Source organism: Anastrepha obliqua, chromosome 3 (genome assembly GCF_027943255.1).
Source record: "Anastrepha obliqua isolate idAnaObli1 chromosome 3, idAnaObli1_1.0, whole genome shotgun sequence".
Classification (NCBI taxonomy): Eukaryota; Metazoa; Arthropoda; class Insecta; order Diptera; family Tephritidae; genus Anastrepha; species Anastrepha obliqua.
The window spans coordinates 42911175-42938662 of record NC_072894.1 but is presented as its reverse complement, the minus strand read 5'-3'; the positions used below and the strand labels follow the sequence as shown (position 1 = coordinate 42938662).

Below are 27488 nucleotides of genomic sequence, written 5' to 3'. Positions count from 1 at the left end.
TGGCCGAGCTCCTCCTCCTATTTGTGGCGTGCGTTTTGATGATGTTCCGCAAATGGAGGGACCTACAGTTTGGAAACGACTCCGAGCGGCAGATAGTTTTTATGAGGACCTTTTTCATGGCAGAAATACACTCGAAGATTTGCCATTGCCTGGCGAGGAACGACAGCTATTAGAAAAAAACCTTTTCCAATCGCTTGGTGTTTCATGCACGGACACTCGAACCTGCACACTTCCGAATAGTAGTCACGCACTAAGCTATTCGGCTACAGCACCCCATAGAGAATAGTGGTATATATGTATGTATGTATGTACATACATTCGCATAAAAAAAGTACGCACATATGTACGTATGTACATAAGCTTGTAGCAGGTCCTTATTCGTACAAATCTTCTACCTGACACATAAAACCTTACCCCAAACAGCTGTTTGTTACATGCACGCGTAGTACACACACACACACACACGTACACATACAGCTTTATATTTCAGTCAGCTGCATAAAAATATGTATGTATATATACCCCATACGTTTGGTGCGTTTCCAACGTTTTAACATTTCTCAGTTCAAAACAATCTGTGGCACTGTGAAGTTCGCGTCTGTGTCAGTTGGAACGAGATGTGAAAGATTCATTTAAAGTTGCTCAAGATGGCACCCGGAATTTGTAAATTAAAAGATCCACTTGGACTTCTATTGTTGTTATCGATCGTACTCTTGGTAGATCTTTGCCGTTCGGATGATTCAAAAGTACGATGCAGTGCAGCTGTCGACGACGCTCTGGTCACGATTTGCATAAATGGTTTCAATACCAAGAATTTGGGTAAGAACTTTGTTCAGTACATTAACTAGTTGGCACAGAAAATACATAAAAAATCCCAATTATCTTGGAATGTGAAAAAGTAGTTTGAGAAATATTTAAACGTGAACAGAAAATGAGCATCGTAATCGTTTTTTATGTTTTACGCACTCAACAGGTGGACCTCTGCGGCGTCGTAGACAAGCAGGCTTATTTCTGCCACCACATATTCTGCCTAACCAGTTCGTGCAGCTTTATGCAATAATGCATGCGAGAGGCAAACGCAAGCTAAGTTTAAAAAAGATGCTAAAAAAGGACTCCCGTTGGCGGCGAAGACATCAAATCACTGGTAAACGCATGCGTCGCAACTTGACCGTTAGAACGGGCGTTGCGGACGAGTGTTGTAAAAATGGCTGTACATATACGCAAATTGGGTTCTATTGCAGAAGACTTGTGGAAGGGAGAAATTGAGTGTAGTTGTCAACATGAAAAACTGTTTGAAAAATTGTCTGGAATACGTAAACATATTTTTTTTATCATTTCTAAAAGTAAAATGCAAATAGTAAAAAAATAATAATATAGTTATATAATAGTTTACTTAAGGATCACGTCTCTTGTTTAACCCACCTTCAATCAAATGAGCTCCGTGTGAATACATCTAATATTATATTTAGTACCAAAAAAACCATAAACACACAGTCCTCTATACTTACATAGTTATTGTTTGTTTGTAAATCAAGTATCATACAGTGTCTTGAAAGTAAATAATAACAATTCGAAAATAAATAAAAACTTAAAAACTATTCTTTGATTGAAGTATGATCAAAAGGTATATGAGGTCAGAAGAATTGTGATGATAAGAAACAAACACACTTTTGCCTTCAAAAAATCGCTTCTGATGAAGTTTTCTTTGTCCAATTTGACCAACATTTCATTGATGAAGTAAGTAATATAAATAAAACCATAAGTCTCAAGATCGATTCGTTAAAGTTCAAAGGCCCGATCTTCCGTCTCCTCGTAGTTACAATCGCGAGCCACATTACTGACGCATTCAAGTTTGCGGTGACATTTGTTCTCTGTCCAGCTCTGTCATAGACTTATAATAGGAACTTGAATAGAGATCAATCAAATTAGTATAATTGTAATACGTTTTGAAAAAAAAAGGTTGCAAAGGGGGAATAGAGGGGTGTATCCTCATCTTAAAACTGAAAACCTCACCCTCTGGAGACTCATAGCTTTTAAGTAATTTATTGTTAAAGTTTTGTAATTTAGCGAAAAGTTGATGTTGCCAGTCAACTCAAATAAGAGCGAAGTTCGCATGTAGTGGCGTTCACTGGAAGATTGTTTTTGGAAATCTGCAGTATTTTTTGCTTAAGTTCAGAATCGAGAAACATTTTCGAAAATATAAACATATCAACTTGAGTTTTGACAAAATCGTCGACTAGAAGGATTTTTGTAAATTTATATTATAGAATTTTGTAATAGAACTTTTTTCCACGTGGGCGGCCTTCGACCGTGCTTCAAAAAAAACCCTCATCAATTCAACTCCACAGTATTTTTGGGTAGAACTCCTTTCCACGTGTGTAGTAAGGATGCACAATAAGGCTATGTTCAGAAACGCATTATAATGCGCAGTACTTGCAGCGCTGGCAGCACTGTCAATGTGACAATTCATGCAACTGATAGATTTGTTGAAAAATTGCAAATAGATTTGTTGCATTTATGAACGCGCTGTGCAGTAAAATGGAAGGTAAGTTTGGTCATGGACGATGTATGTGAGGAAAAAACTGATGGTCTTTTATTAAATTTAAGAAAAAAAACCGTGTTAAGCTTAAAAGAAGGATATATCTTGTCAAAAGTTTAATATCAAAATGGAAAATACCCAAAAATAAGTCTTTTTTTGAAGCCATGATGTTGATTCTCTTCCGGATGTATTGTTTCTTTTTTTTATTCGCTTATATGTGATGAGTAAATTAGAAAATTTCGCTGGGCGATGTTTCTATCTATTTTTAAATCTTTATTAACTTTTTTTACTTCATCTACGACCTTAGCCCAGAGCACGCTCTTTTTCCTCCTCCTTCCCGACGTGAACTCGTTCTCCATGCTCAGTCGGACTCTGAGCAGTAATTTTATCTCCGATGTACTAAAGTAATCACTAAAACCAAGAAAAGTATAATAAAATAAAGTTTAAATATCGTATTTTTCATAAATTTTTGCATTAAAAGCTAAAATAAATAATTAAATACCCACTTTTCCTCAGACATTGTACTAGCGTATTTATTGGCAGTGAGAAAATTTTTGCTGCAAATAATGTACAACTTTTGATACAAAAATGACGTTTAAGAACGCGCTGCATTTGCAGTACTGCCATATTTGCATTTTTGAACGCACTGCTCACTCTGAAATGGTATGTTGCGCATTATAATGCATTGTTGAACATATCCTAATCCCCATCAGCAACACTGACTGAAATACTTCATTTTTGTGCATATTTTCTTTTGCAGGCATCCTGCAACACTCATCGAAATATTACGAATACAGTGTACATTTTGTGAATTTTAGAGAAGTTTAGAAAAATATATATTATAATGGGCCGACCTTGAGTGAAGTTCCCGAGGTCACTTAGAAGACCAATAATTACAAAATTATTATTTTCGGAATAATTGGGAGTTATAAAGATTATTCCTGAAGCACTCTCTTACACTTTGCCTAAAATTGTCTACGTTGCATTGTACAGGGTGGGCCATATAGCGTTTGCTTTTTGAACCACCTATTTTTTTGAGAATGGTAACACAAACGACATGCCAAATATGTTCATAATTTACTTAAAGGTTTGACATTTACGAAATAGGACGCTTGAACAAAATTGGGAAATACTGAAAACCTATTTCCAAAGTGGTGAGTACTCTTCTTCTTTTCTGATTTTCACATCGGTGGCTACGTCAATAAGCAAAATTGTCGGATTTGGGGCTCAGAAAATCCACACGTTACTGCAGAGAAGCAAATGCATCCACAACGAGTCACTGTTTGGTGCGGTTTTTGGTCTGGCGGCATCATCGGGCCATTTTTTTCCGAAAATGAGCGAGGAGCCGCGGTTACAGTAAATGGCGAGCGTTACCGTGGCATGCTCAACGAGTTGTTTCCAAAAATTGAAGAGGATGACATGTACGACATTTGGTTTCAACAGGACGGTGCAACTTGTCACACTGCCAAAGTTACACTCGAACTTTTGGCTACCGTTTTTGAAAACCGAATAATCAGCCGAAATTCCGATATCAATTGGACGCCTCGGAGCTGTGATTTAAGCCCGTTGGACTATTTTTTGTGGGGAGCCGTTAAGGACAAATGCTATGCGAACCATCCAGAGACGATTGATGCTTTAAAACACGAAATCGAAGTTGCCAGTCATGAAATTGGAGCCCAAACAATCGAAAATGTGCTTAAAAATTGGGTTGATCGAATGGCCTACTGTAAAGCCGGTCGTGGCAGTCAATTGAACGATATTGTTTTTCATTCATAAATGACAATGTTCAATCTTCAAGATAAAAAAAAGGTTTGAAAAAATATTGCTTAGTTTTTTTTTTAGCCGATTCAAAAACCCGACCAACGGACGCTACGGACCCTTAACGAGCGCCGTTTGAACTTAAAGATATTTTCACTTCGTCAACAAATACGAGGGACACAGTTCGCAAAGAAATGTTCCTATCGACATTTAAGGCAATTGGCCGGCCGATTCTAAACTACGCTGTAGGGCGCAGCTCGCATCATTACGGATCATATTTGTTTTGGCGTTGGGCTAACTGTACCCAATACTAGGCGCGCAATGGGAAGCAATGGCCTATAATTTTGCATGTTTGACAGCCAATTGGTATTTTTTGTGGCGTGCACCTTCAGTCATCGTTGATAATTTTAGACAATAGATAATTTTTTCCAGACTGAGCATTTCTCATTCCTTGCAAAAAGGATTCACGCAAAATCTTTGCGCCTATTCATCGTATAAATCAAACAATGATTTCAAACAATCAAGAGCGCGTGCACAAGCCATGGGGAAACGATTTCAATGGCGAGCTCTTTAACAAACCGTTATTTCGCTATGAGCGAATTTGATAAAATCAGCTGATGGGCTGGCATCACTTGAGGTGTGTTTACAAAAAAACTCAGATTGTATTAGTGGTACACGAAAAAATCAACAATAGCACTTCATTGCTCCAAAATTCAGCTGCTGAATATCCAAAGTTCCCCTAACAATTTTCTTTTTCACCATAGCTAAATAACAAACCTGGTTAACTATCATCCTTGAGCACAGGGTACTGGCTTGTTTGACGGCAACTTCACCCAAAATAATGATGACATAACTTGTCAATGTCCACACTTAAAATATTGCCTTCGCATTGAATCTAATTTGACATTTATTTTAAAATGAACAATTGAGTGTCGAGATGTTAAGTAAGAAAGCCTGGAGTTTGTTAAGCATTGAGAACTCAAACAGTTCAGCTACCGAAAAAGTTCATCAGAATAATACAAATTTAGAGGTCTACCAGCGTCAATTATTACAGTCTATAGTTATGAAACTCATTTCAAGTACATCATATATTTATGTATGTATGTATGCGTGTTATGTATGTATAAGGTGAGTTTAGGAAAGGTGTGCCGTTTGAAGTTTTTTTGATCAGTCAAACAAAAAATAAAAATAAAAAATGAAACTTAAAAACTGAATTTTACTTCTGAGAAAAAATGTAACCCTCTCTTGTGGTTTTCTTTTGGTCCCACAAATAAAACTCAAAAAATAATAGTTAGTTTAGAGAAAACTTGAAAACTCAAAAATGTTGATTACCTCTGAAAATAATTTTTTTTTTTTTATGAACAGGATATGACAGTGTGTTTCAGCTGTCATAACTGCGGTAAGATTATTTTTTGTGAGATGGCGTTTAGATTTCCTTCATTCAAAATTTTAAAATATTCAATATTTCGCTCTTTCATAAGGTTCGAAAAGTTTGTAAATGATTTTACTTGGATTTAAAAAAAGAGGCTTAAAGTGTCTTTATACACGAGAGGGAACTCCAAATCCAACTTTTGCCTAAAGAAATGGGACAGAAATATGCCCTGCGATCAGTTTTAGCATAAATATTATTCTTAGCATTTTTCTAACACAATCGACAAGCAGAAAGCTTATAAGCTTCAGATGATTATCGTATGGGGAAAGATCAAATAGCGCATTCGCACGTAAATATGGGGAGAAGGGCTTAAGATAATGGAACCATATTCCAAGCTTGTTAAAAACTGTTTAGTAACAAATATGTAAAATACTAAAATCTTGTATGATAACCGCTATGTGAACAGACTTGGCAGAGAAGCAGGCTTTAAATCAGATGCAGGCACTGTTCAAGAGATATCGACGTTGTGATTTTGGTATTTAACTTTTTATTTTCTATGGGAAAGTTAAGTTCCAAGTTGAACTAGGAAAACTGAAGTGGCCTTGAGCTCACAAGATAAAAATGCGAAAACGGGACCAGTATCAAATTTATCAAAGTGTTTTTTTTTTAATTTTATTAGATGCAACTGAGAAGAAAAAATGTTTTTGTTGCTTTTCAAATGCGAGAAATGAAAAATGATATAGATACATAAGCATCATTCAGTCTATAAAAGTAATAGATATTCTTGCATAATGTTGAAAAATCAATGTAATAAAAAGACCTTAAGGGCCACCTCTTCGATTTTTTAAATTCGAAAATAAATAAATACAATAAGTAAAATTTCTGAATTCAAAATAACAAACAGTGCAACACTTCCATTCTGCAAAATAAGTGCGACATTTAATAGAGGAGATAAAATCGAGTCGTAGTGGATTATAAGAATCAAAAAATTCTACTTTCCCAAATGTCGACAGTTTTCTAGACATAAATATTATTCGCAGATTAATTTTATGTTCGTGTGATTGTAAATTGGTGGAGGTGATGAAGAGGAAATGAGGATCACAATGTGAATCTGAGAAAGCTATTCAGATATGCCATGCTGAAGAACGCATAGACCAAACCTTGGTTAAACGATATTTCGAAAGACACTGTTTGAGCTCTCTGAGAGGGTAAATACAAATTTCAGTTTTATGCTCGTAAAATACTTTATTAGAATTCCTATCTTAACAAAACGCTTCCAATAAAATTCTAGACGTGGTGTCCAAGCTCAAAGAAAATAGAGTAGATTGTTACTTATGCTTCCATAGTTTGAGCATCTGCATTACCTTTGCATAAACTGGAAGACCGATCTTTCTCTCTGCCATTATGAGAACTTATTCAATTCCGGCGTTTTAATCTCTCATAGAAATACTTACTCTTTTTTTACAACCGCCAGCAGCAACTTAGGTTCCACAAGAATTTGATTAGGTTTAAACAGAAACTTGGATTATTTTTCCAGATAAGAAGACGGGTACACTGGTATAAAGATGTATAACGGGCCAAAGATGTATGTTGTGGGTTGGATGGATGGGTTTGGGCAGTTTTATATAGACCAATCACCAAGTACCCCTCAGCGATGGGATTAAGCTTGAGTTGCTACTAAGCTCCACCCAGCATACGACTTGAGGAATGTTCGATGGCCGCATTTATTGCTAAATTTTTTGAGAATCATTAAGCCATTCAGGCCTCCACCAAGCGTATTGTTGGGCCTATGATCAATTAATAAATTATTGTCACCTTCTGATAATATTAAACAAAAGCCAAGTGATGTTATCTGACGAGCCTTAGATGCTAGCTACTAAGAAGCTACTTTGTATTCTAATTAAAAAAACCGACCTAAATTTTAACTGCTAAATGCGTCGTTCTGTCTGCGGATTGTGAAAGAGGATAAGATAGGCGCGCACTGATAATTCTCCGCTTCGAGTGGAGCCACCTATTCATTGTTGCTCAATTGTAGTGTCAACTGGATATATCTAATTGTATTCCGGCTGGGATTTAAAAATGATATTTTGGTAAGTTACCTATTAGCAAGACAGGACGTAACTGGCGTGTCGGATCGAAGAATTACTAGCTCCAGTGTTAGTATGGTGAATGCTCAAAATTTCATTAATCCTTAAATTGAATATTAAGGATACTTATTTAATGGGCACTTGGTATTTTTCACGCATTTCTACCGTCTTACCGTGTACACCAATAGTAAAATTCAAGGCGTAAATGACAATACCGCCATCGAGAGCGCTTCCTCTTCAAATGTTTATCTCCTTATTGATACTCCATATTTATATTTGCAAACACAATATTTATTATTATGAAAATTAAACACAAATCTTAATTTATCAACAGCATTTTAAAATTGTATGCATATACATTCACGTACATCCCTCACTTTTCTACCTTTTGTTTAATTCCTTTCATATTTATAATATGAATAGCCTAAAGACCGCGAATCAAATCTTCATATCGATTGCAGTACGATAAGATTTCGTTATAGGTGCATCCCTTGTTGCAACATTCATCATACACACCGTCACGACGGCGACGTGTTTTGGCCAACGTATCAACATAGCCACCGTGTATCTTGCCTAAGAATGGCGAATTTGCATAGGGGAAGGGCAGTTCTTCTACCAGCTCATTGCCGTTATGTTCATCCAAATCCACTAGAATTCGATCAGTTTCAATATTTTCGATAATGAAATGGAAAATAAGAAATATTTATTTAATATCGATTATCGTCATATGTTTTATATTTGTGCAATACCACATTTATCATATTTTATGATATATACTCACTTGATCTCTTGAATTTTGTATTATAACCGTACTGGCAAAGAGTACTAAGTACCGCATCTAAGGCCGGACCACAAACTGTGCGCTGGGCAGTATTTTGCTGCAATCCTACTATCAAAACAAGTAGCAAAGCGTAGAGTTTCAACAAATTCAGGGCTAACATGATTTAACAAATATTTAAATTATTATTAATAATATTTGTTTATAAACAATTTTTTTAGTGGCACAACTTTTTATTGAAGCTATGTCGAACAATTGATGTGTTTACACCTTCTGCTTGTGCTTTTATACACAAAATGTCATAGCTGTTCACACACAGACACAGCTTGGCGTATGTAAATTTAATTCAACAACAATTTTCTTAATATGTTGCATATTTATGAGCGCACTCATATGTTTACTAATGAGGAGATGTATTAGAACGTCTTACGCACAAATAAGTACGGCCACGTGGATTTCTCCAACACAGAAATGGGAAACATTTGATTTCAGCTATGTGTAAAAACAAGCGTCATTTGGTTTTCATTTCAGTACATGCAGTAAATATAGAATTTACTGTGTGATTACATGTATAGAGTTTTCCCGTAAAAACAATTAGATGCTGTTTGGCTACGGCGGCCATGTTGTTTTGCCATCGTCTGTCAAATCTGTTTTTAGTGCCAAAGCATCCTAAATCAGTGGCAAGCTAATATGAACAATTTGAGTTTACGATTATCTATCATTATCTATCGCTGAGATGACGTAAATTCACCCCCAACGTCAGAAGGGTTTGACTCAGCTAAATTTTCGCTTACAGAGTTTTCGCTTTGTATTTGAGCCAAACTAAGAAAATTCATTATTAAACTACATACATTTCTGTATTTTGCCCACTTACATCCAAATCCAAAGTACTCTAATCGATATTGATACTTCTTAAGTACGACAACTGGTTTTGTAACGTTATATTCATAACAATAGCAGCGCATGCCTGATTTTGGTAAATACTTTTTTACTGTGTACTTTTCTGCTAGTGTGGCCCTGTTCTAGTTATGCAGTAGTTCAATATATGCAATATATACATGTAATATATGTTTAAGTAGAGCACAGCGATGGCTCTGCAATACGGGCCTGGAGCTGGCAGCTCCAAAAACGCAGGCCGTGCTTTGAAACGGACGGAAGCAAAAAAGGATTATGTCGATTACGATTGGATTACGATACGAAATATTCTCACAGGAGGTGAATAAGTACCTCGGAGCCACAATTCATACGAAGCTATGCTTCAAACATGGCGACATCAACTACTACCTAACTCAGACACTCCCCGGACACGGCTGCTTCCTGGAATACCTACACAGTTTCCAGCTAGATAATAGACCTTTTGCCCCAGTTGCACGAATACAGTTGAGAGCGCAGAACATGTGACCTTTCACTGCAAACGTTTCAGTGAAAAACGAGCAGTGCTGGAGAAGGCATTTGAACATCCACCATCTCACATAAGATTTGTGCGGGATATGTCCTCAGCCATTGATAAATGGGACGCCGTAAAATTATTAAATAAATTAAACTATGAATATAAAATCCTTATTCGATCGAGCACCTTAAAGTAAATAAAATTTTTGTTTGTCGTACCATTACTCGTTACACTGATACTGGTAGCATTACGAAACGTCATGGAGGTGGTCATCAAAGGACTGCAACGTCACGTGTAATAATTCAAACTGTGAAAAAGCGATTTTAGCGAAGTGCCAATCAAATTGCGAGAGAACTGAAAATATCTGACCATAGTAACCGCCGCATACTAAAACATGATCCCAAAGTAAGGCCTTATAAGATCTGAAAGGTGCATGATCTCACACCAAAGCAGCAATAAGTCAGACTTGAGAGAGCGAAGGAGTTGCTTCGTTTGGCCGAAAGCGGTCAATTTCCGAACATTGTGTTTTTTGACGACTCATTTTTATAAATTTAGCAATGCGTAAACTCCCAAAATGATAGGGTTTGTTTGATCGGCTATTCATATAAGTCCAATAGTTTTTATAGAGCCTGGCGTCAAGGTAAATACGAAATATTATCGGGAGAACATTCTTGAGGTTGCTTTGGAGCCGTGCGCAGGCAAACATTTCGGTGGCAGACCATGGACATTTGAACAGAACTCGGCACCGTCTCACAAAGTTCGAGTGAACTAAGAACTAACGTTCCAAATTTCATAACGTCGACACAATGGCTCTCAAATTTACCAGACACGAATCCGATGGATTATTTTCTTTTGGCCATATTGGAGACCAAGATCCGAACTTAAAGATTCATCTGTCTCGAGGCGCTGAAAAAAGCCATTGTCTGCGAGTGGGCCAAAATACCTGCAAGTCACATTCGGGCAGTATGCGATTCGTTTCTGGACCGTCTCAAAGCCATAGTCAAGGCAAAAAGTGGTTATATGGAGCAAAAGTAAATTGATTCTTAATTTCGTATTATTTTCACACATTTTTTACTTTGAATTGAGTCAAAGTAATTTTCAAACTACATTTATGGCTTTTTTAATTGATTACACTAACAATAACTTCAAGATAATAAACTCTTTACTTAGCAGTAATCAGGGAAAATAGCGCTTAAAATGGTTATACTGATGGGAATGAAGAAAAAAACCATAATTAGTGTTGCTTGATTTCAAAAGGGCGTTCGATCAACGCAAATGACAAATTTTGAGTTATTTCTTAATGTACATATAAATTCGAATAAAAAGCTATAAATACTGACCCTCAATCAGCACGCAGCATTTCGGAATAAGCGCATCAGCTTTTATGCCACGTGATGAAAGGCGTTCCCGGTAACGTGGAAATCGACAGTTAAAATGGTTTTAAACGACCAAATTCTTTTTCGGTGAACCAGTCCTAAACGTTAACCTTAACAGGATGCTTAACAGTTCGTTGAAGTTTCAACGATTATCAGCAGTGCACCACGACTGAGGTATGCAACTCTTCGCCCAAATGAAAAATTCAACCGTGTTGCCAAATTCCGTGCTCAAATTTTCTCGATGTAGCGGGTGATTTTTTAGCAATTAAATTTTTAAACAGTTGGTTTAAACAGCTGACGCACGTTTCGTGTTTTGTTTCACTGTCAAACATCTTCAGTTTGGTCTATAATTTAACCATGAATCGTCTTACAAACGAACAACGCTTGCAAATCAATGAATTTTATTATAAAAATTCGTGTTCTGTTAAAAAAGTTTATCGCGCGTTTCTTCCATTTTATTGGACATCAAACCACCAACACGCTTACGTAGAGTGCCAGTGTTAATGATGGCCATCAATTATCGATTCGTCGTCGTTCGCAGCAATTGGGCCTCTGATACTCAACAACGTGGAACATTTTGCGAAAGGGTTTAGGTGTGAAGCCTTTTAAAATACAGCTGGTGGAAGAATTGAAGCCGAACGACCGACCGCAACACAGAATTTTTGGTGAATTGGCTCTTGGAAAGTTGGCCGAAGATCCACCTTTTTATCGAAAAATTGTGTTCAGCGACGAAGCTCATTTTTTGATCAATGGGTACGTAAATAATATAAATAATCAGAATTGTCGGTTTTGGAGTGAAGATCAGTCCGAAAAATTGCAAGAGCTACCAATGTATTCAGAAAAGTCACAGTTTGGTGCGGTTTATGGGCTGAAGGTATCATTGGACCGTATCTTCAAAGATGCTGCGAATCGTAACGTAACTGTAAATGGTGAGCGCTACCGTGAAATGATATCCAACTTTTTTTGCCCAAAATGCAAGAGCTTGAGTTGCATTACATGTGGTTTCAGCAAGACGGTGCCAAATGCCACACAGCACGCGTAACAATGGACTTGTTGAGAGGCGAGTTCGGTGAACATTTTATTTCACGTTCGGGACCTGTCAATTGGCCACCCAGATCGTGCGATTTAACGCCTTTAGTTTACTTTTTGTGGGGCTATGTTAAAGCTCATGTCTATTCAGACAAGCCTGCTTCAATTAACGCACTGTAAGACAACATTAAGGCAATTATTTATATGTGAGATACCGGCCGAAGCATTGGAAAGAGTATGCCATTATTGGACTAAGCGGATCGAACATTTGAAGCGCAGTCGCGGTCAACATTTGCATGAAATAGTATTCAAACATTAAATTATATGGACTGTACTATCAATTTAAATAAAAATTGCATGCATTTTTCTGAATTTACGTGTGTTTTTTTGAAAAACTTTCCTATAGCTCTTAAAAAATCATCCTTCAGTTATAGTAATGCGAGCAGCGGTTTTTTCAATAAGCTCTGGAATTCGAGATCTTCTGCACGTAAACGGCTTCGAATATTATACCATACACTAATATCTCTTTCCACTAAAACTGCGCCAGCTTCACGCAACGGTAAGTTCAGCTTTGTCACAAACAAATCCAAAATCTTCTGATCTTACTTTAGAGAAGTACTCCGTTTTCGATCTCGTCGGGGAAAGTCGTCAATGTTTTTAAATTCTGTGCAACACTGCACCCATTTATAAACGTCTTCGTCTTTTTCAGATATTTTGCTTCATATTCGCATTACATTTTTGGAAATTTAGGGAGTGTATATAGGAAGGAACATTGCTTCAAATGGTTTTTCATACGCGGATCCCATTTTCCAAAGCAGCGTTCGGCTTCTAACTTTTTCACAAAACCAACATATTACACGACGAGTACTGGGATAATGATGCGCCAATTTAGGATTATTTACTTTTTTTATAACGGAGCTCTAAGTTTGAATTTTGCCGGGCACGAAATATCTTTTGTAAGCTTTTGTACGAGCTACAAATATGCCAAAACCCCGATAGAGGTCATAAGGCCGTTTACCGAATACGAAAATCCTGCCCAAAAAGCTTTTCCAGCAAGACAACGATGGAAAATGCACACCCAAAGTTCGAAAAGAGAGTCTGACACTTATTTATGCGTATGTCCATCAATGAAGTCATTTCAAGAAATGCAATTGGAAACTCTAGCAAATCACCAATTCATGAAATGATGCCAAATTCATACGTAGAACGATGTGCATTACCCTCTAGCGAAGAGCTAAAATCTTGTGCAGCTGTACAGGCTTTGATTACATTTCACGAAATGATTTCGTGAAATGGACAAATGCAATAACGTAAAATGCAAAGTGAAACTAAATTTTGGAAAGATGTAGTAGTGCCACGTATGGTAGATTTGTAGATGTCACAGCTTTTTAAACTCTGTGACAGGAATATTGTCCACCTGTTATCCGTAATAATGACTGTGCATTATTCAAAATTAATGATCTAAGCAAACTTTTTTATTTTTTCCCTTACCTTTTGAACTTCTTTGTACAAGTGTGCATAAGGTATTATTTTCTTCACTTAACGGTTATATATATTTTACAGCATAAAACTGAAATGCAAATTATAGTCCGGTCAAATTAGGCCAAAACGTAAGGGTAAATTCATAACAAGCTGAAAATGGATGAAATTGTTCAAAACATATGTAAAAATAAAATTTTAAAGCACCCAATCGATCCGGCCGTGGAAAAAAAATTGACTGGAGGTCAAAGGTTAAAAATGAGGTTTTCGTTTCATAAAATGATCTACAAATAAAGTATCAATGATTTTTGCAGTGAAAACTTCTTTAGAATCGTTGGGAGTGATTTGAGACTCGATGAAACGAAAAAGCGACATTCTTGGCTACGAAGCGTTATATGTTGATATACGTATATGTGTGTGGCTGCGTACTGCTGAGCCACGCTAGTATAGTGAGTATTGTAGTATGTATACTACACTGCCTATTACTTGCTTTGGTGTTTAGTTCAAGCGTCATACGTATGTATGTTTGTATGTATGCTAGTACGTATGTGTGCGCGCTTGCGTTTTACGGAGCCACGGTCAGCGAGAAGGCATTATGTATACACTACCTAATACTTGCCTAGACCAAACGTCCTACGAATGTTTGTGAGTATGTTAGTACGTCTGTGTAATGTACGCGTTACGACGCTCATAATAGCAACCGCGTGTGCTGTATTGCGTCCGTATTTTTATATTCGTAAATATTTTCCTTTTTAAATATTTACCGCAATTATGCCGAAAAATAATGCAGAAAAGTGTCGTGAATATCGACAGAAAAAACAACAAAAAGAAAATAAAACTAAAAGAAAATAAAATATGAACTTTATAATGAACCTATAATTATCCCGCTCCTAATGCTGCTTTCGTCTCATTCTCTCTCAGTTTGTTTCACGGAAGATTTCACTTCTATCGCGTCTAACCGTTAGACTGGTAAAGTAAAGAGTTGCAAGTGTTATAATATGCATAAGCACACCACGTATCTCATTTTTTGTAGCTGTAATATATCGGTGATTTTAACTGAGATTTAAAATATAAAACATACACATAAGTACATATAATTCTCAGAATATTAGGTATAATGAAACTGAGTCCCTTATTTTATATGCTAGTGTAACCTTGAAACGATAGCTGCCCATCTGTTCAATTGTGTGTGTGGCTACGATCGTATACCTGCTTTGTGTGGGAATTCCCCCTAAACGAACCTAAATGATTTGTAGATAATTTTATGATCTATAATTTTCGTCAGAGTTAATTTTGCGATAAAACTGGCTAACCTTTGACCTCGAGTCAATTTTTCCCCCCCGGCCGGATCGATTGGGAGTTTTAAATTTTGTTTTTACATATGTTTAGAATTTTAGTAGCTTCGAATGTCTAAATTGACTGGACTATTAGATAAATGTATGTATTTCGATGCTCACTTAACCTTCGGCAGTTACAATGGGGTGTGAGTCACCCAAAATTTTTGACGGTTTGTATCTGTATTTTAGCAACTACGTTTTTACTTCACGAATTCCTCAGTAGTTGGTGCGCACCGAATTTATTCAGATCTAAAAGTGATTGGGTGACATTTGCCCCAGTGTGTAGTTCGCGTCCCTTTTTTGCAAGTACAATCAATGTCAAAAGAAAGTGTACACCTTATATTGACAAGTCTAGGGCACTATCATCGTCATCAAAAATCAATTATTTCATCATCGAAATCAGATAAAAACTTTTCCACCTCACTTTCTTTTAGAGGCCAACTTCCAGACCACATTGGTATTAGTGCCCTAAAAGAAAATAGCTCTTTACAGTAATGGAATTAAAAAAAGATAAAACAACAGCTTTGGTAAAATCAAGCTAAATATATGTATGTACATACTGTCAGCGTCAAAGGAAAGTGTACTCGACATATTGATAACTTTTGGCTATTTATTTAATTTCATACAATTTATTTTAATTAGTTTCATACAAAAATATATGTAGTTCATCCACTGCAAAAACCATACAATGCAACTTAGTAATAATTTACTAACTCATTTTTATTAATTTGCTATTTTTTCGTATTTTTACGACTTTATTTTTATATAATTTTCTGAAGTTTATATAACTTTCTGAAATCCAAGATAATTGCCCTATATATTTTCTCCTATAGAACACAAAGCCTATTTCTGATAAAAATTCCTTTATGTGAATAAAATCCAAGCATGTTATTACATTATATCATCTGATGTCCTTGACTAAAATAAATTAAACAATTAATTTTCAATTTATTTTATCTTAATACTAACAGAAAAACATAATTCTGTGCAAAACAGTTTATGAATTGGGGTGAAATTTTCCCAGTGTTTCGTTTACTTAAAAAAATTGGGGTGTCTACCGAAGGTTAATCAAACTCCGCACCACATTTAGATCAAACTTTAATGTTATTGAAAAAACGGCCGCTATTTCTCACATGTTAAGACTTAATTTCTTTCAGGTATAACTTTAATATAACCTTCATCTTGTCTTTTTTTCGAAAATTAACAAGCAGTCCAAATTCAGTTTTACTAAAACATTAACGGTTTTATAAAGTTTGGTCCCTCTTTCCTTAAAAGATATGTGCGTAAGTACTCGTATGCAGAATCTATGCAGTGGAAAAAAGATTTCGGAAAGTATCAGTGTCACATCTTCATCAAGGAGGAGCAATGGCGGAGGGAGTTTACAACGCTTGGCGGAGAGAGTTTACAATGCTGTCCGCTGCTGCGTTGGAAATTGATGAATGTATGTCAATCAGGCAGCGTACTGCTATAATGTCAACTGTCAATGGAATGGAAAAACCATTAGGATATTTTAACAGCTTGGACATTTGCTACCCCCACTTTCAACCAGATTTGCCTGATTTATCTGACAGGTAGATTCCGTAGCAGGTACTTATAAAATATTAGTGGTTTACTTTTTTTACAGAGTTTCCATGAAGGATTCTTTCCCTCGCAAATTTAACCGTGGCGCAGTTTGCTCGATTTGTCCCGCATTGCTAATCCAGCTCATTGAGGACTCTCTAACATTTGATATGACCTTTAGGAGGGTTAATGATTTGTAAATGATCAGATAGACGAAAGCTTCCTACTACCTACCGCATTCCTAAGCTTAAGCCCCCTTATTAAAATAAATGGCGCTTCTGTGGAAAATTTATTTGTGAAACAGAATGAAGGAGTAGTAAAGCGGAATGGACGCATATTTTTTGAACGCCGTCTAGAATTTTTGTGTATGTAAATCTAATGACTCCTTTGTCATGGTTGAGTTGTGTTCAGTTTGATTGTATTAGATCTGTCCTGCTTTTGTAGAAGTACATTCTGCCGAAAAAATATCGGGAATTCTTCACTTAAAAAGCGTGCGTTACCCATATGTCTAATTTTTTTTTTGCTGGAATGTTGGTACAACCGCCCTCTATACTGTCGCACAGTTTGAGCGTGATCTGTCAATTAGCTTGTTTTTGGCATTTAAATACATCAGTCAACCGCGGGTGTGGATAAAAATATTGAACAAAGAATTTATCTTAAATTCTATGTTTTGAACGCGATTTCGTGTGCCGAATCATTGAAAATGTTGCGAAAGCCTATAGCGAGTGTGCTTTATTATTGCGTTTTATGGAACAATTTCTGTTACTTTTTACAGAATGTTGATGCTAAATCCCTCTTTAGATTTTACTCCCAGAAATAGCTTTCTTAGGCGCTGGCCATCCAATAGCGAGCCCATCCAAAATAATGTATCATGCCGGCCACATAATTTAAAAAATAAGTCTTTCTAGGATCCCCAATATGATTTTTTATGTTAGCATTAAGTTTACTGAAAAATATTAAATCTTAGCCAGATCTCCATTTTTGAAAATGTATAACCTGCAGTAAAGAGAGACAGAGAAAAAAGTAGACAAGAGGAAGTTCTTTGAATAAGTGCTGCTGTTAATAAGAGCACAACTATAATATGTATGTGTATGTACAGCACAATATCTTGATACATACATAGGTATATGTGCATAAGAACATCCGTATATATGCAGAATTACACAGACGCCAATTCAAACGTTTTCGTGCACAGATTAGACATTCACCAATGAGCTAAAAATCTCGACTGTCAACATTGAATTTTAGCTTTTCAACACACATTTTACGAAAAAATTGCTGAGCTCAAATTGGACAACAGAAAAGTGTCAGTCAGTTGCACGTTCAAATGGTTGGCGAGGAAGGGGCAGAAGAAGGTATGAGTAGTAATATGATAAACCGCCAACTGGAGAACTGCAAACAACGAAGGGAAGAGAACGGAGAATGAAAAATAGCCAATAAGTATGAAATTAATTTTAGCTATCTGTAAAAGGCGCACCAGAGATACCGAGTTGCTTGGATAAAGTGGAAAGGAGACCACCAAGAATATACTGAGAAAAAAGCAACAACACAAAATCGTGCAAGGCATGAACATTGTGAACAGGATAGTTACATTTGCCAGATGGCCAGCAAAGCATAATCTGACAAACTGACTGCAGCAATGTCAACGTCAATTACAATACCGAAAAAAGTGCCAAGAATGGCGGTACCAGCGCGAAAGGCATTTGCTGTTGCCCGTGCCAACGTTTAATGTTGCGGGTAGTAGAAGCAGGACGGCAACAATGGTGGGAATAGCGCTGTGGAAAGCACAGCTGTTATTGGCCAACTATGCAAAATTTTATTTATTCTTTGGCAATATTGTGCGGCAATTTATAACAAAATGCGAAATCGACACTTGGCCAGACATACAATTTTCATTTAAATTGATACACTAAAATCGTCTGAATATTTTGCAACTGCGTTTACAGAGTTATTGCAGTTTAGTAGCAGAGGTGTTTTTCCTTATTTTTCCAAATTTGGGCACAATTTTATTTATGAACATTTCGTTTTAGACGAGTACAAATACATAAATAACAATTTAGGTAATTGAGCTATACACGAACGATAAAGGATATATGAGACAGCGTATGGTTTATTTACTGTGTTCCTTTTTCATTATTATTATTATTATTTTTTAATTATTTTCATTTATTATTTTTTTATATTTCTGCATTGCAGCATATGGCTCAGAAGCATAAATAAAAAAACTTTTAGCAACGAGTGATTTACATTGAATATTTTCAAGCGTAACTCCTTCTTAGCCACGCTCCTCACAATCTCTTGCGATTGGTAACCATTCAAGAGAATTGTTATTCAGATCCAAATAAAATTTACAAACAGTAAGAGACCAACTCATTGTAGGTGCAACCCTTGCGACAGCATTCATCATATACGCCATGACGACGACCACGTTGATTGGCCTTCAAATTAACTTGTCCACCATGAACTTTAGCCAAGAAGGGCCATTTTGCGTAGGGGAGCGGCAGCTCTACTCCGACTTCATTGTTGGTGTAATCATCCCATTCCACTGGAAATACAGAAATTGGCAATTTGACAGGAATTAATAGTTATTTAAATGTAGGAGAATTGGCTTATGAGGCCATTCGTTATTGCGACTTCAAGTGGTCGGATGGAAAAATAATATATTGTGAGAAATTTGCTTTTTATTATTTGCCATGAAAGAAATAACGTATTATGGCACGAAAGTGCAGTTCCAGTCCGTTCTTCTATACACACTCGCACACCTTATTTCACCACATAATTTAAATAAATTCCGCCCGGATGAAATTATTTTGCCTGGACTGCCACGCAGCTATTCAGACCGATTCCAGCCTTCAAATTCAGCAAAGCATCTGGCTTTCCGAGCAAAGCTTTTTTGAATCAGCTAGACATTCTCACATTAAAATCTTTTCGACAGGCAGTCAGATGGCCCTTGGGGTGTTCAAAGGATAAATTCTGCGAGAGAAAAGCGAAAAGCACGTTGACGCAGGAAATATTTCAGCTATGAATGGGTTAAGAATGTGGGATGCCGAAGTGCTGGGTATTATCAAAAATGTCTGCAAGTGGCCCTGATAGCTCTTCAACTATTCTCAAAGTAAAAACTTGAATTTTACTAACGGAGTGATGATGTTTGATTTGAATGTAAAAGTATATATAGCTGTCGTTAGTACCTAGAACAGTGAGCAAGAGTCGACAATGAAAGGCCAAAATATCGACGGAGAAAATGGTTAAGCAGATGTTTTGAAAATGTAATATGTATAAGTAAAAGGTTTTCCAATAAGAGGTGTTATTACCGTTTCGTTGCTTATGTGGCACGTAGCGCCGTCTTGTTGAAAATAAACGTTGTCCAGATCAATACCATCCAATTCCGGCCATAAAAAATCGTTAATCATCTCTCGATAGCACAATCCATTCACCGTAACTGTTGCTCCAGCTTCATTTTCGAAAAAGTAAGGTCAAATGACTCCGCCGGACCATAAACCGCAGTCACACGTTGAGGATGGAGAGACTTTTCAACAATAACTCTTGGATTTTCTGAGCCACAGATCCGACAATTTTGCTCGTTGACGAAGCCACCGAGGTGGAAATGGGCCTCATCACTCCTGACGTAAGATGGAATTCCTGATCATTTTCATGCATTTCAATGACCTAACCAGCAAAGACACGACGTTGTTGATGATCGGTCGGCTTGAGTTCTTGTGTTAACTGGACTTTATAAGCCTTAGGACCCAAATCTTTATGCAAAATACGGTGTAATGTCGTTTGTGGAATGCCTAATTCCAAAGAACGACGAGGAATGGACAAACCTGGGTTTTCTTCAACATTTTCGGCTACAACAGCAATATTTTCGATTTTCGGCTGTTCTTGAGCGACGTGCACGGGTATTATTCTTCACATCACTAACTTGACCCAACAGTTGGAATTTTTTCACCAATTCCTGTATTGCGGTCCGACAAGGTGCTTCACGATTACCCAAAAATTGTCGAGTTTTACAAACTGGCTCTGTCAAATTTTCACCATTTTTATAGTGAGTTTTAATAATTTCAATGCGTTGTTTAAGCGTGTATCGTTCCATCTTTATTGATGGCGTAGTTTCTAATTGTCAAATATCAAAAAATGACAGTTTCAAAAGTGACATCTACCGAAATTGCGGGCTATTCAAAATAATACCTGCTATTGGAAAACCTTTTATTATGTGCAAGTATGTATGGGACGTCACAATGGAGAGATCCTATCTACATAACTCTGCTGCACATCCGGCTGAAATTGAGGGCATCTATTGATTATTGCCTTGAATGGCATAGCTCTGTGACTTAAGAAAACTCAAGTTGTAACGAGGTGAAGACGCACGATTTTGCTAAGTAATTCACGTTGCCTTTGAGGGAGATAACCAGAACCTCAAATCGTTGTATTAAAGTTGCATTATTTGCACGTGCTACTTAATCTTGTAGCTTGCTATGTTGAATTCGCATCACCGACCGAACAACAAATATGAAGACAACACGTAAAAGTAACCCAATGCACTCCGTTTTCAGTGTTATTACAAATTAATTTATTTGTAATAGTTTTTCACTTTGAGATAAGACTACCTAAGTAACAATTTTTTTTTTCAAAACGCGTAACAGAAGGCAATATTCGGCTTCATTAGTGTCTTCTCTATATTTATCTTCTAACTCATTTGAATATTTAATTTTACCCGTTTATATGCAAGAGAATCTTTCATATTATACTCGGCCGAAATAAATATTATTATTCTCTTAAAACGCCTGACTGCCTTGTCTTACTTGCATACTCTTTGACTTACTTGACTTTTTAATTTTCGTATTGTAACCATTAAAACAAATCTGATCGAGCGCTTCTGGTAACGCTTTCCCGCAAAAGCGCTGTGAGCCTGCGCACTGTTGAAACAATGTCGCCAACATTAGCAAGGAAGCGCAAAATTCCCACCAAGTTGGTTTATACATTTTGCTAAAATAGCAACTCTTTGCTTTGGCTGAGTTAATCAACTGGTTGAGTTTGAAACTAGGGTACGCGCTTTTATACTCATAATACATATTTATAATATGTATGTGTGTACATTATACAAACATATTGACTGTGTACTTACTTTACCTACTACATATTTGCTACGTAGCTACAGAATTTCGCATGATGTGCATGTGGATGTCAAATAAATTATTGCTCCTGTCATCTAGTACGTCTACAGCTCATAAATGAAATCCGTTGCATATTTATGAGCGCATGGGAGTATACAAATTTGAGTAAGGTAAGAACTCATATGGAGCGAACAAAGCAGCGTTGGCAATATTTGAAAAACTTCCAAGGTATGAGCTCATCTGATTCCAAGACTGAAATCAAATAAGAAAGGAAGACAAAATTTGGTTCGGACCGAACATTCTTTACGTGCACACATTGTAGCAAAATTTTATTTGGGCTGGCTGTTAACTTTGCAATCAAACAAACTCATAGGAAATGACAGTTATTGCTTGTAATATTAGATGAACGGATGGAAATTTAGACTTAACATATTGTATAAAGAGTAGCCGCCGTAGTCGAATGGTTTGGTGCATGACTACCATTCTGAAGTGCGTAGGTTCGAATCTCCGTGCATGAAGCATCAAAGTGAAAAAAAAGGTTTTTCTCGGCAGGCAATGGCAAACCTCCGACTGTATTTCTGCCATGAAAAAGCTCCTCATAAAAAAATATCTGTTATTCGAAGTCGGCTTAAAACTGTAGGTCCCTCCATTTGTGGAAAAACATCAAGACGCACATCACACATAGAAGGAGGAGCTCGGCCAAAAACCAAAAAAGTAAGTAGAAATATATATATAAAGAGTAAGCTTGACTTTTATCCGACCAGAGTTATAAAAAATAGAACCATTATGCCTCATTTAAAACAGAGATATCAAGAATTTTTCTTCTTTAAAAATTATCGTTACATGGGAGATGGGAGGGGCTATTGACCGATTTGCCAACTTTTAAAGCCAACATACCTTGAACAAAGTTTCATTAAAATATATTAATTTTTGATCGAATTATCGCGCACAGATCATCTTAGTTTAATCGCCTCCATTCGTAATTTTGAGCACTGTGGTAAATACAAGTCTATCTAATGGGTTTTTCAATAAGGGCGGGTAGATGTTGAAATCGTCAATCGTGGCGTTTGCTGTGTGGCACGTAGCGCCGTCCTGCTGGAATTACATGTCGTCTAGGTCCATATGGTTCAATATGGGCCATAAGAAATTGGTTATCATCGTTGTGTAGCGCTCGCTGTTGACGGTGACCGCCTCACCAACATCGTTTTCAAAAAAGTACGGACCAATGACGCCGCCGGCCCAAAATCCACACCAAACGGTAAGTTTTTGAGGATGCATTATCACCTGGTGAACCTCGTGTAGATTGGTGTCGTCCCATATACGGCAATTTTGTTTGTTAACACAGGCATTCATCCAAAAATGCGCCTCGTCACTAAAAATGATTTTTCGCCCAAAACTGGGGTTCTCTTCCAAACGATTCGAAGCCCAGTCAGCGAACAAACGGCGTTGTCTATGGTCATCAACTTTGAGCTCCTGGGTCAGTTGGATCTTGTACGGGTGTAGGCCCAAGTCCCGACGCGAAATTCGCCAAGTTCAAGTCTGCGAAAGGCCAAGTTCTTGTGCACGGCGAGGAATATACTGCCTCGGGTTCTGCTGTACACTTTCACGGACCGTGGCAATGTTCTCGGCTGATCTTGCATTCCTTGAACGTAAGGGTGTTGGCTGATTGCTTACTGACCCGGTCGTCCCAAATTTGGCCACCAAACGTTGAAGAGTCGACTTTGAAGGACCACCACGTCTACCGAAAAATGGGCGCAATGCGCGCAAAGTTTGCGTTAATGAACACTCATTTTGATAATAAAGTTTTATCATTTGAACGTGCTGTTCTATCGTGTAATTTGCCATGATGATTTGTCATAAGCAACTGAGTAATAAACAAAAGATTTGACAGATGTCACCAAAACAAAATGGCTGCCACAGGGCGCCAAAATCGACCCGCGCCAATTGAAAAACCCTTTATATCTATCTCGATACCTTTATGATGTTACATGCACCCGTTATGTAAAAATAATTATAATACCCTTGGTTGCAAGTGCGCCCTAGTGTAGAAATCATTGCGGCCTTATCCAAACGAGTCTAATTGAGATGTAAAATTGACGGTGAAGGGATAATAGGTGTACTTTCCTAGAGGTCTTGATGGCAGAGGAGACGCAATTTCTAAGCACCAATGACTGCTTCAAGGCATATTTACTTGCAAAGGCTTAATAAACACATACAAGTATATATCAAATTTCAGTATTCAAATACTAGCGTTGTTTGCTGATATCGGGATCTTGAGATATTCGTGTTTCTTCCTGGGATACAACTTTCTTAATTTATTGAAATAAGCATTTGGTTTTTTACTAAAAACTTAAAATATTTTAAGGTATCTTGGTGTAATATTAAAAGAAAGCTGCTGAAAATCAGAGATGCAGTTTTTGAATGAAGTTTGGGTGGTTTATGACTTAAGATGTGTCAGTAGGGATAACAATCCATTAAAAGCAAAGTATTTTGACAGTTAATAAATTCATTGGACTTGAAATCTGTTGCATTTTCTAAAATTGGCTATGTAGCAGGTAACATTCTGTAAGTTTGATTAATGTCAAGCTTCTGTTAACAAGATTTTATGCCAAATACTATTCCGAACAATTCCTACACTTGAACAAGAAACTATTACGTATCTCAGGATTTATGTCATTAATCCACTCCGAGATTAATTAAATAACAGGGTCTCGGGATTGTCATGATTTAGCGTAATTATGAAAACAACTTAAACTTTTTTTAAATATTTTTATGTGAATAGGGAAGAAAACTGATCGAATAAACGCAAAACACAACGCGAGGCTGTTGCAAAAAAGGCATTTAAGAAGTTATATACGGGTGAGATGGTTCAGCTTTCTAACAATTAGAGATGTCTAATGGCGTTTTGGCGGCTGCCGTATGAATTGGAAAGTAAGTTATATGTAGTAACCGTCGCCTCTCCGCAGGGAATGGCTAAAACTTCTGTCATAAAAAACCTCCTCATAAAAAAACCATCGGCCGCTCGGAGTCGGCGCAAAACTGTAGGTGCTTCCTTCTGTGGAAAAACATCAAGACGCACACCACAAACACAAGGAGGAGCTTTTCCAAAAAGGTGCAAAATTTGTTGAGGAATATAACAGAGTAAAACGAGACTGTCCCAAATTTAGTTAAATTGCAATGGATTCAATTGAGTTGGACGTATTTGTGCGCATTATTTTACATTACGACGTTCACAATTCCAGCGATTGATAAGTGGTGAATTTGTGGGCTCTAATGCTATTACTACAGGAAAGGGCTACAAATGAATTATTAGGTAAACCTGTAAGGGCAAAAGCTACTTGCGTTATACCTACGCATATATCAATTATGGAAAAATTAATAATGAAAAATGAAATTATGAAAATCATTATGCTTTAAAATTATCTCCCCATCCTATCTAAATAGAACCATAAAGATATTTGTAAAATGAAGGCGAAAGGTCACACGAGTAAGCAAAATTAACACAGCGGGTTAGTTGAAGCAAAATACTTAGATTAGGTTAGGAAAAGAGATGGAATCACTCAATCAGTTTTTCAATTCAGAAGGCTGCTGAGAGACTGCCCTCATATAAGTCTAATACAACGTCACAGTTTGATGCGATTAAAAGGAAATTTAAAAAATTCAAATAGTGGTTGGCTGCTGTCCAATAAATTTAGTATTTACATTGCGTACTTAAAGACTAGAGGAATGATAAGTTGAACTCGCTTGAACAAACCTCTTTTCTTTTATCAACGAAGTGGCATATATATTTGTCACCTTTACATGACAATTTTGAGAATACCATCAACCATCCTAGTGTTGCTCAATTCAGTTCTTTCATACATCCAGAGCAGGACAACAAACCGTGCGCTGGGCAGTGCTTTGCTGCAATCCTACTAACAAAATCAATAACAAAGAATCTTTAAATAATTCAGCGATATAATGACGTTCCATTGTTCTTATTCTTTAACTGCCATCACTACTTTTTCTTGAAACTTAGTTAAACAACTGATGTAATTTGCAGCTGCTGACTCCTCTTTTATACCACTAACAAATTATTGGAAATAGTTTAGTTATTTGTACATATAGGCCCCTATTATGAGCAACATTCGATCTTCGACTGTAGTCGAAAGTGCTGATCGAACGAATTTTCATTTGGTATTATGGTGCTCATTCGTTGAAGAATAGGACTATTGTGAATTTCGATCGCTCGACGCATTTACAATAGATATTTTTTCTCAGCTGATACAGCAAATCAAAATAAAAGAAATACCGATTGTGTTGAAATTCTTTGTTAACAACATTTTTAAAAGTTAAAAAAAGTATTTTTTGTGAAAATGAGTACAACGGAGTTGGAGTTCGACGATTTATCGGACGATGAAAGATTAGCGGAACTAGCTAGAAGTAGAAAACAGTTGAGGGGCGCATCCAACCCCCTAGAAATGGCTTCCACTGAGTACGTTTAGAATTTTCAAAATGTGTTGACGTACTTAACATTACAGAAATTTCTTTACAGATTTTTATAGAACTTTAGATTATCTAAAGAAGCGTTTATGAACCTACTGTCCAGTACAGAAAACCAGTTGCTGCAGTGCACCCGAGCCAAATCAATTCCTAATATGTTAAAGCTAGCCACAGTTCTGCGATTTTGTGCTCAGGGATCGTACCAATTGAGTATTAGTAATGAAGGTATGCTAGGACTTGCTCAACCCACTGTGTACGATGATGCTGAAGATATTGAAGTGGAGCCAAATAACGGAGAAGCAGAAAACATAAGAAATTAAATTTTGAGAATATTATAGAAAAAAAATCTAAAAAGTATTAAATAGAAACCTTTCCACCACAGTTTCTGTTTTATTTTTGTTATAAATTTTCTTTATCAATTATTCGTCATTCGAAAAAAATATGTATTTCAGTTCCTTTACGTATTTCAGCCCATACCTACCAAGGGAAAATAAAAATGTATTTCTATAAACATGACAAATAAAAACCATTATTAAGCTTAATCCATCTTGCTGCCGTTCTCACTGGTGGTCCCAAGCAATTCAGCTCCGTTGTAAATTCCTCCCATTTTTTTGCTGCTTGAACTTTGGTGCAAATCCTTTTTGCGAATTGTGGATTCGCCTTTCTAATTGTTGTTTGGTACTCACGACTTTCGACCTGCATAAAATTAAAAAAAATAGTATATATTTATTATTTGGTTACTATAAAACCATAAATAATCGCAAACAACTTACACTTTAACAAGTTTTCCCACAATACGCTACACGATCGAAAGCAAAATTGCATTCGACTCTAAATTCGGTAAACAACGAAAATTTGGATAGGGTTGCACCGCTCATAATACTAAATTGACATTCGATTTTCGATCTTCGACAACCAACGAATATCGAAGATCGAATGTAACTCATAATAGGGGCCATAATATAATAGTATAAGCACAAATATTTGTATGCCAATTTAATTTAGTTCACGCTTTATTGCCTGTCTGAAGCATGCATAGAAACCTCAACTAAAAATAAATACTTGTGAACGCACACGTGGCTCTGCACGTGGAAGAATTAAATGGAATATCGATGTATTATGCGCATACGTTTCCTTATGTATATCCTGATCCGAAAGTTAGGCGTAACGAAAAGCCTTTTAATGAA

General features: G+C 36.7%; 3 protein-coding genes across 3 annotated transcripts; 1 reads left to right on the top strand and 2 right to left on the bottom strand.

Moving 5' to 3' along the window:
• Positions 1-590: 590 nt before the first annotated feature.
• LOC129241936 (uncharacterized) lies at positions 591-5082 on the top strand. Its single transcript, XM_054878486.1, has 3 exons — positions 591-819; positions 974-1170; positions 5062-5082. The coding sequence occupies exons 1-3, from the start codon at positions 648-650 to the stop codon at positions 5080-5082; spliced, it is 390 nt and encodes a 129-aa protein (XP_054734461.1). The 5' UTR covers positions 591-647.
• A 3098-nt stretch (positions 5083-8180) lies between these two features.
• Positions 8181-8697, bottom strand: LOC129241935 (probable insulin-like peptide 3). Its single transcript, XM_054878485.1, has 2 exons — positions 8538-8697; positions 8181-8404 (listed from the first exon to the last, which is right to left on the bottom strand). Exons 1-2 carry the CDS (start codon positions 8695-8697, stop codon positions 8181-8183), a joined length of 384 nt encoding a protein of 127 aa, XP_054734460.1.
• Positions 8698-18855: 10158 nt separating this feature from the next.
• On the bottom strand, positions 18856-21716 carry LOC129241118 (probable insulin-like peptide 1). Its single transcript, XM_054877297.1, has 2 exons — positions 21528-21716; positions 18856-19250 (listed from the first exon to the last, which is right to left on the bottom strand). Exons 1-2 carry the CDS (start codon positions 21685-21687, stop codon positions 19054-19056), a joined length of 357 nt encoding a protein of 118 aa, XP_054733272.1. The 5' UTR covers positions 21688-21716; the 3' UTR covers positions 18856-19053.
• Between the last annotated feature and the right edge of the window lie 5772 nt (positions 21717-27488).